Source organism: Parasteatoda tepidariorum, chromosome 1 (genome assembly GCF_043381705.1).
Source record: "Parasteatoda tepidariorum isolate YZ-2023 chromosome 1, CAS_Ptep_4.0, whole genome shotgun sequence".
Lineage (NCBI taxonomy): Eukaryota > Metazoa > Arthropoda > Arachnida > Araneae > Theridiidae > Parasteatoda > Parasteatoda tepidariorum.
In genome coordinates, this window is record NC_092204.1 from 35,434,770 (window position 1) to 35,452,119 (window position 17,350).

General features: G+C 25.7%; 1 protein-coding gene and 1 long non-coding RNA gene across 3 annotated transcripts in view; both read left to right on the forward strand.

The window, feature by feature from the left end:
* Nucleotides 1–8,454, forward strand: part of LOC107444698 (uncharacterized) — a 16,906-nt gene extending 8,452 nt beyond the window's left edge. The window contains exons 10-16 of one of the 2 annotated variants that reach the window (XM_071178679.1): nucleotides 120–140; nucleotides 2,217–2,240; nucleotides 3,094–3,123; nucleotides 3,688–3,708; nucleotides 5,218–5,235; nucleotides 7,020–7,043; nucleotides 8,390–8,454. In XM_071178679.1, coding sequence (XP_071034780.1) covers nucleotides 120–140; nucleotides 2,217–2,240; nucleotides 3,094–3,123; nucleotides 3,688–3,708; nucleotides 5,218–5,235; nucleotides 7,020–7,043; nucleotides 8,390–8,439 — 188 coding nt within the window. In that variant the 3' untranslated portion in view covers nucleotides 8,440–8,454. Of the gene's footprint in view, nucleotides 1–119; nucleotides 141–2,216; nucleotides 2,241–3,093; nucleotides 3,124–3,687; nucleotides 3,709–5,217; nucleotides 5,236–7,019; nucleotides 7,044–7,698; nucleotides 7,731–8,389 lie in introns of those variants that run through there. The other variant, XM_071178681.1, reaches the window with a different exon arrangement.
* Nucleotides 8,455–10,805: 2,351 nt separating this feature from the next.
* LOC107444697 (uncharacterized) lies at nucleotides 10,806–15,434 on the forward strand. Its single transcript, XR_001584165.2, has 3 exons — nucleotides 10,806–12,411; nucleotides 13,397–13,450; nucleotides 15,335–15,434. It is a non-coding gene; the product is annotated as an uncharacterized lncRNA (long non-coding RNA).
* The last annotated feature ends 1,916 nt before the right edge of the window (nucleotides 15,435–17,350 follow it).

The window sequence follows — 17,350 nt, forward strand, 5'->3', positions numbered from 1 at the left end:
GATTGCTATATATATATATATATAAACTTAAATACAACGTAAGTTCTTTCTTAAATTTTGTTAATTGTTAAAATTGGTGTTAAATTTTCATGATCATCTTAAACTTTCGAATTTTGAAGGTTTCTTCAACCCAGTGAAAAGTATGTACATCTTTTTTAAACAAAATGTTGCTCATGTAACTTATGAACACACTCTCGCATGCGCACAAATAAATGAATAAATAAATATATATACATATATATGTGTGTGTGTTTGTATATATATATATATATATATATACACACANTATGTATTCAAGTGGAGCGCACATCAAAGACTTCAGTTTCCTAAAATATAACCAACCTTTCAACTGCCGACTTTCTTACGAATAATCTAATTTATAGTTATATTATACAATTATAGTGTAATTATATTATAAGTATTTAAAATGTTATATAAGAAAAATTGACTATATAGCAGCGGATAAAATTCTTATTCCAAGACAATATTCGATAAAAAATTTCTGAAATTTGAGAAACAAGTAAAAAAAACGGGTTAGGATATTCTTTGTGATATTTAGTCTGACGAGAATGAAGCACAAATGAATTAGAGAACTATACATCCTATTGTTACACAACTATAAACAAGATCCTCCCTCGATATCTGAAAATTAATAATTTTTTAATGTTTAGACACTGAGGAAGAACTGATGTTAGATCCGAAAGTATAGTGTGTTTATTTCTAAATACTAAAAGAAAACACAAATATTTTTCATTCTAAATAGAAAAAACTTCTTTGAAAAAAATGCGCTAAAAAGCAGCAGAAATTTCAGAAAAAAGTAGCAATAAAGAAAAAGAAAATGAGGGAAATAAAAATGAAAATATGACCACCGAAGCCGACGCCATCAGGGGCTACCGAGGCCGGTACCCCCTGAAGACACCGGCTTCGGTGGTCATATTTAAATTTTTATTTCCTTCATTTTCTTTTTCTTTATTTCTAAATATTATTGGTGCTTTATTCACAATTTGCTTTACTTCTGTTTACGAAACAAATTTACTTTATTTGTTTGACTGTTTTGCCTAAACTGTATTAATCATTTTTTTTTTTAAATTAGCCATGAATATTTTAAACAAATCTTCATTTCAATGAAACAGTTGGAATAAAAATACAGTAGATGCACATTAATGTAAATATTTTCCATTGCAAAAATGAAAAATTATTACAATTTTTAATTTAAGATTAAATTCATTGGTTAATCATCATTTTTACTCCTTTACCCTACATTTAAACTTTTGAAATCTGTACCATCTCATTAACAATTCGGAACAGGCCTATTGTCTTCGGACAATTCCAGATATATTAGAACAAACTTAAGATATAGAAAATCACTATTTTAAAACTTTTACTGCTGGTGCTATCAAAAATTATTCGTACACCTTATTCTCACAAAAGGTATTAATTCATTACTTTCATTTCGTCTTTACTGGGATTTTTCAAAATTCTATGCATTTCAACTGTATTCTTTCTTAAAAATTGCATTTGATGAATCATGAAACTACTTCTGATTGCACATTTCCTTTCCCTTTTCATTAGCTCTACACACTAATAGAATTTGCCATAAATCTATATATGCGAGTAAGAAAAAATTGTTATGGGGCTGATTTGTTTGTAATTTGAAAAGAATTTTTAATTTGAAAAGCGTAATTTAGTTTTGTTTATTAATGAAAACATTTAAAACTAAACAAAAATGTTTTTTTTTAATGAGAAAATGAATTTGCAACATATGTGTGTCATATGCTGCAACAAATGAGATGACAGGTTTAATAAATGCTTACGCTGAAATACAGTGAAGGAAACTGTGCTTATTTTTTTAAACAAGTACATAAAACTCATATTTTATGCACAGTGCGCAAAATAAGAAATGGACAACCCTGAATAACTTTTGATCTAATGTTCGGATTTTCGCATTCTATCACTTAATCTTAATGATTCGAAAGGGTGACTTTAAATATGGCAAATTAATGCGTGCAGGCCATATTTAAGTTACAAATTCAAACACAAAAACATGTTTTTTTTTGAATAAGGAAACTTTTTTTTTCAACGGATTTAGATTTGGCCATTTTTGCATAAAATTTATAAAAAAGTAGTTTTTGATAAAGTAAATTGTTTATTTTGAAAACTTGCATTCGAAATTTTTTTTAAATTACTGCTTTTGTTATTATTCTTGCTCCACTTAGACATTCTTAAATCCTTGCTTCCACGTAAGTATCATTCTTTAATCACATTTTTTAAATATCTTAGCATAAATATAATTTCCTCATGGAAAGGAAATACTTACCATTTAAAATACTCTTAAAATTTGTGTTTACTTTTCGAACGTACTCATAGCAAAATGCGTAGATATTATTCCACTCTTTAACTTTTACAATTACATCAGTTAGGGTTGGTTTAAAGAGAATGTTGCTATTAAACTCTTGTTAAATAAATAAATGTTAAATAGGTATATTCATGACTCTAGTCAGTTAAAGGTGACGTTTAAAAAAAAACAATTGCGAAATAACAACTAACCTGATGCAAAAATTAAAATACTTTAAAAAAAAATTAAAACAAAATTATTTCTAGTTAAATATCGCTTCATTTATACGGATTTATTACCATATATAACCCATAATATTAAAGATAATTCGCTGCATTACCTTTTTTAGGTTATTGTTTTTTGAAGAATTGCTTGAATTTTGTGATGAGTGAGCTTTCAAACAAAATATTTTTGAATATCTTTTCATGAATTTTCTAGAATGTACATAGAATTAGCTCCATATCATATGAACTGTTTACAGCGATTAATTAAGTATTATTTGTCTTAGAATGAATTTTTTAATAGAAGACTTTTAGAGCTGAGCCTTTTTTAACATGCCAAAGATTTATAGCAGTGTGGGTCCTAAAATTAAAAAGTACTAATATAGCTACGTTACGCATTAGAAAATGTATCTTATAATCGTTAGGGAACAAAAAAATTTTAATGTATTATTTAACATTTGCATAGTAATTATTAGTTTAAAAACAGATTAGTTTCGAAACAGATTCTTTTTAACTTATTTGATTTTGATCTTGCAGCAGCCTTGAATGCTTTCAATATATTTAATGGTAAGAATTGTGCGTATTTATTCATTTATTTTATATAACAGAGATATTTGATTGCTCTCTTAATTTTTATTTTTGTTTTAATATAAGAGTAATGTAAAATTATATTTACCCCTATTTTTACTTAATTATTTTTAAAAAAATAGTTTTTGAAATATTATTTTATCTAATCTAAAAGCTTAGCTTACAATTAGAAAATAAATTAGTTATAAATATTTACAAGTAATCCCGTTTAGAAAATATTTATTTTCAATGAATGTTACAATCAATCTTTATAAATAATTTTATTTGCAAAATTCCTTATTGATGATTGTAATGTAATTATCTGAACGATTATTATGAAACTTTTAGCAGAATAATTGTGGACTGTATTTAAAAATTGCAATAAAAATTCATAAGTATATATAAGAGTGCTTTGCTTCAAAAAGAAAATTTATTTAATGCTATTGCTATATTTTTATTCAGACAGTAGTTTTACGCTTGGTATAATAAGTTAATCTGTTATTTCTTTAATTATATTATATGTTTATAAAATATCTTAGAAAATCATGTCACTCATTTTTTCAGGAAATATTTCTGCTTCAAATGGTACGTGCTATAACAACTTATGTTAGATTTGCCGAACTATTATTATTTTACGTAATATTTTATTACGTAAATCAGAATAGACATAGAATAAGTCTCTGATTGATTGCAATTGTTAATAATCTATATAAAAGTACTAAGAATAGAGGCTCAAGAAATGTTTTTGCAATTTTAAAATTCTCATGCATGCACTCTACATATTTTGAGCACTACATAATAAAATATTGAGAAAAAAATATGGAACAAATTATATCAAATTAAACTAACAATCCATTTCTTCTTAATATCGAATTGAGATGAACATCTAATATATTTAAGGGAAAGTAAAGCTAAAATATGTAGAAGTAAAATTTTTCTTACCATTAACCATAATAAAAAACTTACAGAAAGCTTCATAGAATGAGTCTTATCTTAAAAGATTATTAAAAAGAGACAAATAAACATAATTTGATATACAGATTTAACCAATCATTCAAAAAAAAAACTTTATTATATTTTGGGAAATGTTTTCAAAGTTTGTGCATGGTTCATGGATATATTACATGCACCTTACTTATTTCATCCTGTCATTGTTGTGGTACTGTATTCTTCTCCACAGATAAACTAGTGTATCCTGAGTGTGTAGATTCGAATAATATGGATCTAGTATCCATACTGAAATAAAAAAGCTATAAATTCCTATTTGTCAGCTTTCATCTTAAAATTGCGATACGAAATCAAACAAAAACATTAATGAAGTAAAAGATCTTAAGAAAGTTATTGAGGTTTCGTAACTAGATTTACTTATTTAAAGATTTTAAGAGTGGTATTAAGGACAAACTTATTAAAATGCATTTTATTGCATTTATTACCGTAATACAACCTTATTACCGTAATACAAACTTATTAAATGCATTTTATTACCGTAAATAAAATAATCACAATTTTTCATGCTTTTTAAAGTTGCGAAAATTAATTGATAAACAGGATAAACTGCTTCCAGCGAAACTACATCTTTCAAATTATATTAGAAGTAATCGAAGATATTGAAACTGGCCATCTCTCCTTTTTGGTCATCTAACCTACACTTACCCTATATGTTACGTTATCATTACCCTTTGGTAATGATTTTGATGAAATTAACAGTAAAATATGGTTTTTAATATGTGACAAAATGTGATAAATGAGGGAAAATTTTTTAATTTTTTCATGATACTTTACAGCATGACATAAAAACTATTATTTCGATTACATTTACTTTTCTGTTTTGTATTCTTTACTAAACGCGTGGTAATAAGGATTATAATTTAGAGAACTTGATTTCACTGTGAATCGTTACAATATGAACGAAACAATTTATATTTATTTTTTTCATGCGTTTCTTTTTGTTTTCATAATTTTAATTTACTTTTTTCCCTTTCCGAAGGAATGAGCCTTAAATACGAGCTTTTCTCATCATATCAGTAGACATATAATTTTTACTGCCTTTACATTTCTATACCAATTTGGCAAATTTAGATTTTTCTTTTGTAGAAAATATGACAACCAGTGGTAAGTGACATTTTTCTTCATGACTTTTATATTATTTATGATATTTAAAAATAATTTATAATTGTTACTCTAAGCAAATCTTCAATATATAAAAATACTTATCATTATAATTCATATTTCATTGCTCGTACACATTCATACTTTAATATAACTTCGTGGTTTTAGAAATAGACCTACGTTATGAGTAGGAAACTTTACACACCATATTATGTTTTGCAATTTTTAGTGACATAATCTAGAATTTGTTGTATAATTTGTTCGAGGAGCTCCAGTGAACTAACAATTGTTTAAAAATCTTTTACTGTAATGTGAAAAATCGTATATTTGTAAAACTACATTGAGAAAAAATTTATGACCAAAACTCCCTGATTATAGTAAAATTTATCATGTTTTCTGGCTCAATGGAAACACCATAAAGCATGGTAATTTTTATCTTAGAGCTTTGGTAATAACTTGATAAAACTAACAATAAAATATAGTTTTATTTTTTGCAGCTCGTTCATAAATGGGGTAGAATTTCGTTATTTTACCTACCAGTTGGCAATTTTAACAGCATTAGTAAAATTTGAGATAACGCAATTATGTTCATTTTAGTAACTTCTATTTTATTTATTAAACGCTTGTAAACTTTATTTTTGGTCTGTTAGTTGTTTTCAGTTCTATGTTAACTATAAGCTTACCCCTACCAACATTTAACCTAATAAAGAATTCGTATTTGTAACATAACAAAAGAAGCCTCATTCTTCGAGAGGTATCACGTAACACTTTGTAGCGTGGAGAAAGCGGGTTCAAATCCCACCCTGAATCTATATTCGTGCTGTCCTTTTTTGAATTGTACTACCTGTCACTCTACATGACAAAGGCCTTTAAGACGTAACAATTCATTAATATATTCAATATATTCATATATAATAATATTCAAGTATGTTGTTACATATGGCTTTATTGGAAATATTGATCCATACACAATGTTACTTAAGCTTACCCCTACCAACATTTAACCTAATAAAGAATTCGTATTTGTAACATAACAAAAGAAGCCTCATTCCTCGAGAGGTATCACGTAACACTTTGTAGCGTGGAGAAAGCGGGTTCAAATCCCACCCTGAATCTATATTCGTGCTGTCCTCTTTTGAATTGTACTACCTGTCACTCTACATGACAAAGGCCTTTAAGACGTAACAATTCATTAATATATTCAATATATTCATATATAATAATATTCAAGTATGTTGTTACATATGGCTTTATTGGAAATATTGATCCACACACAATGTTACTTAAGCTTACCCCTACCAACATTTATCCTAATAAAGAATTCGTATTTGTAACTTAACAAAAGAAGCCTCATTCTTCGAGAGGTATCACGTAACACTTTGTAGCGTGGAGAAAGCGGGTTCAAATCCCACCCTGAATCTATATTCGTGCTGTCCTTTTTTGAATTGTACTACCTGTCACTCTATATGACAAAGGCCTTTAAGACGTAACAATTCATTCATATATTCAATATATTCATATATAATAATATTCAAGTATGTTGTTACATATGGCTTTATTGGAAATATTGATCCATACACTATGTTCAGCTTTAAGTGGACATATACAAGGAGTATTCAAATATAATAATAATTAATATATTCAAATGTTCTAAGTATGGAAATTAAATTACTTACGCTTTTATTAGCATTATGTTTTGCAAAATGTCGTTTTGTTGAGTTTAATTTGCTTGCGGCAATTTATTCTACTCTTCCTGAGAATTAATATTTTATAATGTTTCTATGTAGATGGATTAAATATTTTTGATCCTGGTAATTATTAATAATCTTATTCTGTTCGATAAATTTACTAAGGAGTTTTAAATTTAACAAACATCATTGTTTAACAAACTGATGATTCTTTGTAGACATTTACATTGACTGCATATTATAATTACATATTATTTATTATTTTTTAGTGATTTCATAATTTTGCTCTTAAAATAAAATATTGTGAAGCAATTTTTAAAATTTTTACTTCATTGTTATGCTTGAAGCAAACAATTATTATTTTTAAAAAAATATTATATATATATTTTATGAAATACTTTTGTACCAAAACCAAAACTAGTTTTTGCATTAAATTTGACATGCATTTTGTTTATAAGCATAAAATTTCTGTGTGTGATATTTTCTTAAAATCTCAACTTTATGGTAATACTTATTAAAAAAATATAAAACGTTCAACAATTCGACTATTATACCATTACACACACATATATGATAACTTTTATTTATTCATTTTATTTTGGTGGCGGAATATTTTTATTTAATAGAATTATAATTGTTTTAAACTTAATTAGTCATAGACAATGTTACGTTCTATGAATTAATAAAACAAATGAGAACAATAAACTTTCAAGATAAATTGGAAAATAATATTTAAAAAAAATATATTTAGCAATTTATTGCTTTTTGTATATTTCAGATTTTGGAAGTGAGTAGTTATTGGTTTTTACATATGCTTATATATATATATATATTTATTTAAATCAGTAGTATCTTGCAAGTACAATGCATAACTATAGGAGAAAGTTGTCTTACCCTATCTTTGTCACATTTAAATGTTTATGTAGATGATGAGCTACTGATTTCAGCGAGGTATTACGCAGAATCACATGTTTCTGACCATCTACGATTTTCAAGTGAAGTGACTATCGGGGGAAAATAATATGCGATTAAATCTTTGCTGAGAAAGTACTTTCTCCATGTATCAAATGCTCTACTCCCATGTTATCTATTATTAACACATTGAACACGTTATACACGCTTATACGTTATTAAAAACATTGAACTGTTTGATAAAGAAGATATTTTGTCAATATTAAAAGAAATCAGCATTTAGTTGCAATATTCATTTAGTGCCGCTAATTAATTTTAATTAAAACCATTCTGCAACTTTCTAATATTTTTCTAAACAAAGACTTTTGTAAATTTCTAATGCATGAAATGAATTTCGAACTTGTTTTTAATAAATATACTTGTTTTTAAAAGTCAAGTATTTCAAATCTCAATCCGAAATAATCGAACATTACTCTATATTTTGAAACATCTGTTTTACCAATCGAAAATTGTACATTAAAATGTAATTTATTTTAAATATTTTTTTATTTATGAAGGTTTAAACTCCTCTGGTAAGACAAATATTATACTAATTTATTCCTATTAAATTCTAGTTATTATTTTGCTATAAATAGTATTTTGAAGATAAAATAAGTATTATAATGAAATTAAAACATAAAATACAATATACGCATGATATTTTTTATTTTATAGAAATACACAGTTACTCAATAACAAACAGTAAGAATATTTTTTTCTATATACAAGTTCATTATCTAAATTAAGCGACATTTTGATATTATATAAAAAATCTAAGTTATATATATCTTCTAGAAATTCCATGAAAAGACAAAACTGATTTTTTTTCCAGCAATTTGTATAAAACCATACCATTTTGCAGAGCTGTTTGTTAAAAAATTAAGCAGTCTGCGTAAAAATATGGATGACAGATTATTAAATTGGTCTATACAAAGCAACTCCAAATATTGAAAAGATGCAGTGGAATTTTTTATTTGATTGGTTTTAGTTCTTTTTATATATTTGATTTGTTGTTTCCTTAACAGCCAATAAGAATAGTGAATAAATATTATTGAAGTAAATGTTAACTAGTGAAACATCCTGCAGTTATTGATTTTATTTGATTATGTCAAATCAAGAGTATTTTTAAAAAATGCTTTATCTCCAAGTGACGTATATTTTCTTACAGGAAATTTATAAGCAATAAAAAAACTTCTTATATATTTCAGGTACTTTTAATGAGAGTAAGTAATGATTCTTGTTATTCTGATTTTTGTAATGATTTAATGAACAGTTAAATTTTTACCTATACATTTTTCACGTGATCAGAGTTTTTTTAAAAACAAGGAATATCGCACTTGAAATTCACTTTGTTTTAAGCTGATACACGCATTTATTTATTTTTTAATAACGAAATTGGCAAAAATATATTCTATCGAAGTAAAGAATTCTATCGAAATCAATTTATGACAAATTGTTTCATAATCCTTATAAAAAGGAATCATATAAACTTATATTGGTTTCGTATTAATTTAAAGGATTAAAAAAATCAGAAAATTCGGAATCGAGCTCAGCTTAAACCTACAAACGATTTTAGGAATTGAAAAGCCAATTTTTTTTCCAATTTACAAATCAAAGGAGGATTTTTTAAATCATTTTGTGGTAATATACTTTTAATTATTTATTTTGATAATATATTTTGAAATATATATTTTAATTTCGATAATATATTGTATTTTTTTCTATTTTATATTTTTCGATAGTATTTATTTCTTGAAAATATATTTTTTAAACATAAAATATATAATAATTTCGATAACATATATATATTTTTTTTACTTTAAAAAATTTAATATATTTTTAACTTAATTTCTTATCGAAACAAATTTTCGTTAATGTATGCTAAATCTAATATCCTTTTTAAATCATTAATTTATTTTAATATTGATATATTTTTACATGGTTTTTATTCAACGATTTATAAGGGAATGTGTTGTACAAAACATGAAACCAATTAACTTATCTCTTTTTTTGCTATTCGTTTGAAATTTTAAATTGTTTATATTGATACACACGCGCTTTAAAGTTTATAAACATACTTTTAATATACTTAAGCGTATTTTCAACTTTATTAATAAATGTAATGTATACAATAATCATAAATTATTTAGCTAACGGAAATCCGAATTATGCTTTGATATTTTTCATTCAAAATTTTAAAAAATTGTTTTTAGTATTTAATTTTTCTGTTTTAATTTTAATAATTCCTGAAATATTAAGCGAAATGATGCTTAGTTTTTGCACCTCATTCATATCAGTAATCATATCATCAGCATAAACAGAAACAAAACAAAAAAAAACACTCAACGTCTAGCACAAATTTGTAGGATGATTTCTGTTTCTTATTCAAAGTTTGAAAAATTTATTTCTATATTCAACTTTCCCCACAAGTTTTATTGAGTTTTAAAAGTTTAATCTGTGCCTGTTTTTTTTATCTTTAGCTGTTAAGTATGGACCTGGTGAGTATTTGAAAATATATTATTATGTTCGTAATTATATATGGGGAGTAGAAACCCATAGTTATGTATACCCACAAAAATTTATTCTTTAACAAAACAAGCAATTCAAATTTTTTAAGTATTAAGTAACAGAAAAAGCATGAAGAAATTATAAATTCTTTTCATTAAAACTGTCTACGATGTACCTGATTTTTAAAAATAGCATTTTACTAAAATTTTATATTTTTTATTTAGTTTCTATTTTTGTTTCCTTAGCAAAAATAATTGGTTTTAATGCTTATTAACTTATAATAAGTAACTAAATTTAGCTATATTAATTGATATTTGCATTATTTTCATAGCTAAAATTTAGTATTGTAGGTTATCATTTCTTAATAAAATTTTTGAAATTTCAGGTTTTGTAAGAAGTAAGACATTTTTCACTTATTATGCAAATAATTTCAAGATTTTTATTTATATGAAATCTGATCTCGTAAAATAACACCATTTGGAAAATACTTCATTTTAAATTATACTGTGTGTATAAAAATTTGTTTTTGCCGCGCTTTTCATCCCTGTAAAATATGCAGTAGGTTTTAAAACTGTAATTAATCATAGTAACAGTGACTGAACAGTACCATATGTTTTCAATAATTATTTTATTTTTAAAATTTTTTTATTATGTTGTTTTATTATTTTTATAATTATTGCTTTGCTGGAATTAGTTAGTCTGTTCTTGGATTTTAAATTATAAAAATGAAAACTGTTTTAAATTAAAAATGTCATAGTTTCAGCATTCTCAGACTAAATTTCAGTGCAGATTATGAAATACATGTACTTCATGTGTATTGTTTGTCTCCAATTTTAAAAACATGAAAATTTAACTCTACCCAATGATTCACTCCTATAACGAAAGTTGTTCAAATGATTCACTGTAAAAAATGGATACTCAAATATCACGAAACTGAATTGACGAAACCTTTTCCTTGTATAAGCTCCAAGCGAAAATTTTGTCAAAGTGACGAAATAACTATCACGTCTTCGGAAACACAATTTTTGTCAAAATTAAAGAATTATTTCTTTATTCTATTACTCCCCCCACCAATAAAAAAACAAATAAAACTAAAGTGTCCAATGTATCTACCTTTTTTACCAAATATTTTAACTTGGGCACTATGTAAATGGCGCTACACACCATGGATAGATTGAACTAAGAGATGATTTACCCTAATTCCCGAAGAGAAATTTGAACCTCAGATTTTTCTGGTACGAGGCCAAATTCTTGACCACCACACATATGGTCGGCTTAAATCGCTACTTAATTTTTTATTGTATAATCTTTATTCTAGTTTCATCATTCTAGTTAACTTTTCCTCACAATGCACTATGATGAAATTTCGAATTGAGGATACTTTTTCGTCATACATTTGAGAATTTACGTTTCGTCATAAAACACGTCATTTTATGATGGAATGATTTTCAAAATTAGCTAAATACGGTTCAAGAAGTGCTGAATTACTAAAAGTGAGACTTTTATTTCTATTTCCCTTGATTTCTGCATTGTGTTCAAAATTACAAGACTACGGAGTTAAACATTAGCAATAGCTGACCCAAAATTGAGCTATAATATAAAATTATAATATAAAATACACACCGGTTATAATATAAAATAAAATAACAGATTCAGTTTGGATAAAAAAACTAGTTTTCTACTATTTATGTCTCGATAACTGAATAATACGATAACTGAATTTCCATTTTCTTTCAAGTTTTATTTTTCTTTAAAAAAAATCAAATAATATACCAGCTATTAGACTTATACTTAAATGAGTCCATGAAAATGCTATTTAACTTTTTGAACTTTTAGCGTTTAACTGCTTTTGAAACGTTAAAGGTTAAATTTTTCTTTTAATTTCGTTTTATTTTTCTTCTTCTTCAAATTACAGTGTGTTTTTAAAAACAGATTATTTATAACTCTTTTTATTTTAACTCTTTTTTCGCATGATCAATACTTCATCTGAATTTAAAATGCATATTTTTCTACACAGCAAGGGTTATACTTAGTAAGTATAAATTTCATTTTTAGCTGAAATATAATTGGTTGAGTTAATTTAAAATTTGTTTTTTTGCATATTTATTTAAGTTTATAAGCTTCAAAAACAAACGCTTATTAAAGTTATAAGCTATCTTTTCCTACGATTTCTTAGAATATGATGTATATAAATAATATTTCTACGATATCATTTTCTTAGAAGTTCAAAGTTCTATTGTTTTTTAAATTGCCCAAATTCAATATACTGCAAACCCGCATGTCTAGTATAATATTATACATTGCATATTGAATTAAAAGGATTTAGTAATTGGAATAAAGATAAAAAAGCTGATTAGAGGTCTTGCTTGTAGGATAAACAAGTACAATTACCGGAGATGTTTAGAAAAAGTTGTCGAAAAACATCTTTTAAAATAATTTTCCATTTTTTTGCAGAGCTTTTTGAATTACATTATATTATGGGAATGTACAAAATTTTCTTTGTGGCATAAAAAGTCGAATTTACATGCATTTTTTATGAAATGAATATTATGAACGTGTATTAAGTTTGTCCACAGACTTCACCATGTTCTGTCCCCAAATTTTGAAACTTTTATTTAAATAGAGTTTTGACTGTCATTTCTATTTTTTTTAATTGTTTTGCGATTAATTTTAAAATTTTCTGAGAATAAATTGTTTGCTTCTTCTAGATTGTGCTACTCATTTCTTCTTTTTGTTTGACTGACTTTTAAAGCTTATTAATGATTATTAATGTTTTTATTTATTTTTACACCCGGTAAAAACTAGATTGCATTAAAAACACTATCAAATACATTGAAACAATGAAATATTTTTAAGATAAACATTAATAATTAATATTAAATCTGGTATTAATAGCATAGTTACGCATAATAATTTTATAATTAATAATAAATATAAATGAAAAAAGGAAAGTCATTTTAGCAATATAAAATTTCAAGTGAAATTACTTAAATTATTAAACTACTTTTTTCTTTTAGATGCGCCAGTTGGATTATCAGCTTTTCCATTTTTTGGATAGATAGAAATAAAAGGTAATCAGTTTGGAAGAAAAATAACACTGGTACTTTTTTCAAGCGTCATTATATTTAGTATTTTTGCAGAAAACTTAAATTTGTTTTTAATTATATAGTTGATGAATAATATTTTTTTGATTGTTTTAATGCTTTTTGTGTAAATATTGCTTAGGTTTAGATTTTCTCATTCTACTTTATTATTCTATGTGTAACAGTTCTTTTAAGTAATAAATATCACTTAAAGATATAAAAAAATAAGAAGAAAAAAACACAATCAGTTCATAAAAAGTAGTATTTACGATTAAAAAAAATAATTCATTGTAAAAAAAATTCGTTCAGATTATACCTTTTCGTGATTTCTTAGCACAGTTCTTCCGTTGATATTTGGATACTATATGCAATTTTTTTTTCAGTTAACAAAAATAATAATTCTTACATAAAATCTAGTATCTGGTGATTCGTTTAAGGCAAATTTATTTAAACTACATCATAAATCGTAATTATTTTTAAAAACATTTTATAAAATGCGTGATCAGAATAAGGATAGTAGTCCTTAAAACTCTTAAGCAATATTATCACTCATTAAACTGTAAACTGTCGCTTTTTTTTCGAGTGCTTGTTGGTATAGCATGGAATATTGTTTTGGAGGTACGTATTTCATGCATTCTGAGAACGAGGGCAGCTCCTTTTATTCTTTGTAGTTTAAGGAAAGTAACGATATATGGTGGTATAGCTGGTGCTAAGGTATAGATGGTATCCTGGATCTTTTGAATAATGTAAAATGCTTTATATACTACCAAATTTACTTCTCCAGATCTATTTCTCAAGATCTATTTCTCAAAGACGCCTCACATATCCTCATTAGCACGAGTCATATTCCAAGTCTTACCTGCATACCGTAAAGTTGATGTTACCTCACTTAGACTCAGCAGATTCTTTGCTTTCCTTTGGATTATATTTGATTTTGTACATTTTCTAATTCCATTAAGTTAGATATTGACTTTCATTATTATTCTTTGGATATCTGTAGTAATGCCATTATTGTTGTTGATTTTAGAGACCGAGCGCGTTAAGCTATTTACAGGCTCAAATTTATATTCTCAGATTTCTATATCATATTCTTCTGATTAAGACTCAGATCTTAAGGGCTTCTTTTTCAAGAGAAATAGAAGTCCATTTCAATTCTTAAGGGGATCTCACAATAGAGTCCACATGTAAGCAAAAGCAAGCAATAATATTAATTCATTAAAGATGTTCCCTCTCGTATTGATGTCAGTCTCCAATTGCTTTTTCTAATACAAAATTGAAAAAGGACTTGTCGGACACATTTGTTTATTTAATTGAGATTATTTTGTATTTTGACACTAATTTTAGTTTTATTCAGTGCGATACATATTACTCCAAATATTTTTTTCAGGTATCTAATATTCTATCATAACTGTCATGAAAGCATTTCTATTCTATTGATTCACAAGTAGTTTTGAAGTTGACGGAAAGATGATGAGTGTCGAAGCTAAATTATTTTGTTTTTTTCCAATAACTGTAGAATGTAAAAAAATTGCTCTTTTGTGCACCTTCTCTTTCTTAATACTCTTAGACATTCTCCAAATGTATTTTCCACGAGTACATAATTTTTAATATTAGGACTGATTTTTTCATGTAAATAAGTTGCTGTAAAATATATAATTAAATATATAATTAAGTATAAAAGATATTCTTATGTATGAACTGAAACGAAATTTCTTATGTTATTTTGTTCATGTTTACATTTGAGAAAAATGAATTATTTAAAACTATATTAATGCATAATTTAAAAAATAAATTTTATTTTATTTTTTATAAATATAAACTTTATTTTTTATAGATATATATTTTTTATGTTTACTAAACGTATTTTTTCAGGTCTCTCAACTTCAGCTGCTTCATTTTATTTTGAGATCATGTAATATTTGAAAGTAGATTTATATTTCAAGATAGTTATCAAATAAAGTGTTTTTGCTGAGATGATTGTTTTATTTATTCCATTTGTGAAAGTGAAGAAATCATAACCGAAATATAAGGATATCGAAACCAAATATAAGTTAATAAATATATTTTTAATTCCTTCTTTATTACTAAGAAAATAAAGAATAAATTTAACAAAAAAACGGTGTTATATCTGACTATCACCTATGCTTTTTAATTATACGCCGTTGAAAAATTATCCCCAAGAAAAATTGGTCATTGCGGGTAATGTACTTTTAAAATTNTATTGTTACAATGTGTAACAGTATGTAATGATTGAATTTAAAAATTATTACGTATTACAAAATTCTAGAACTTATTTTGGTATTATGTAGATGTTTAATGACTTAAATTCTGTTCAGAATGTCAATGAAATTTAAAAGTGGAATTAAAAACCTAAGACATTTCACAAAATTATCTTGGCATTCATAATTATTCCTGAATTTAATATTTTGCTAGACCAAATCCTCTTGAGATGGGATTTTAAATAAGTCCCTTAATAAACATTAAAATGTAATAAACTATTAATTATACTATAAATATTAATGAATCAATACTTGAATTATTACCAAAAAATCTTTTTTATTAGTTTCTGTGCTCTACGAACAAAAATAGATCTGGCATTAAGGTTAATGCAGTATTTTTATCTACTGTGCAATAAAGATATCTAGAAATTTTAAATCTTTTAAATTCTGATGAAATAGTTAACTGAAAGTGATACTTGTTAATATGAAAATGATTCGTGCAATTTTTTTGTGATGTGATCAAGATTAAATTAAAAAAAAGAAGAAACAATATATAGTGCATTTCATAATTTTGATTACCTTTAATCACGATAACACCAATAATCAAAAGTATGATATGCTGCAATTCTGATTTTGAGTAGTTGACTATTTTAATCTATAAATGCAATCGATTAATTTTTTCCAACTCTGTTTATAGTCAGTACCCATTTATTTATTAAGACTGTTTCATCGACCGTTGAAATCCAATTATTATATCAAGCGTTTCCATTGTTCTCTGTTTCTTTTTATATTGCGTAATGTATAATAAAAATGCTATTTTCTAAAAAAATGTATTCTACAAACAGGTTTAAAAGTAGTAGTTTAATATTTAAGAGTTTTAGTGTTTAACTTGTCGTGATAGTTTTTGGATATTAAAACTAAAAGTTTTAAAAACTCCTCCGCGGAATTTCCCAGACTGTGGCGTGTGTGGCATTTTAGTCGTATTCTTGGCCATAGATTGCGCCACTGTAAAAAAAACAAGAAACGCGCCCTCTACCATAAAAATTTGCTTGATTTCAAGATGAATTGCTAGTATTTTCAAGGGACATACATAACAACAACTTCAACCAAATTTCCCTAGCTGCGCAACAGCATTTGATGCGTCGTTAAAAGTTTGTACTCATAGTTTAACATTGTGAACATGTATTTCAAGCTGTCATTTTTCGTTAACACGCATCTTGAGCTTTGTAAATTTTTGTAAACACTCTTTGTCAAATTTCGAGCTATTTTCAAAATTTAAAAGTACCCCGAAGAAAAGCGGTATTCAATTAAGTATCTAACGATTATTTTCTGTTTAAAATTTAAGAGGACATCACCTGCACTATTTAATATTTGTATCATGCCTTATGGGAGGTACTAATATTAAAAAAAAATCAATTTTTTTCAAATATTTGTAAAAAATTGAAAACAATATTAAAATTTAAAGCGCTATTAACATTTTTATTTTTCCTCAGTATAGTACAGTTGTCGCTCACTGCGTAAGTCAAAATCGATCATTAAAAAACTAAACCATGCATAATATGGTTTAATACACTTAATAAATGAAAATAATGCATGAAGATAATGTACGTAAAAATCATTAAGAATGCTATTTTCATATATCTTTACACCTGTCTTAACTCCTTAACAA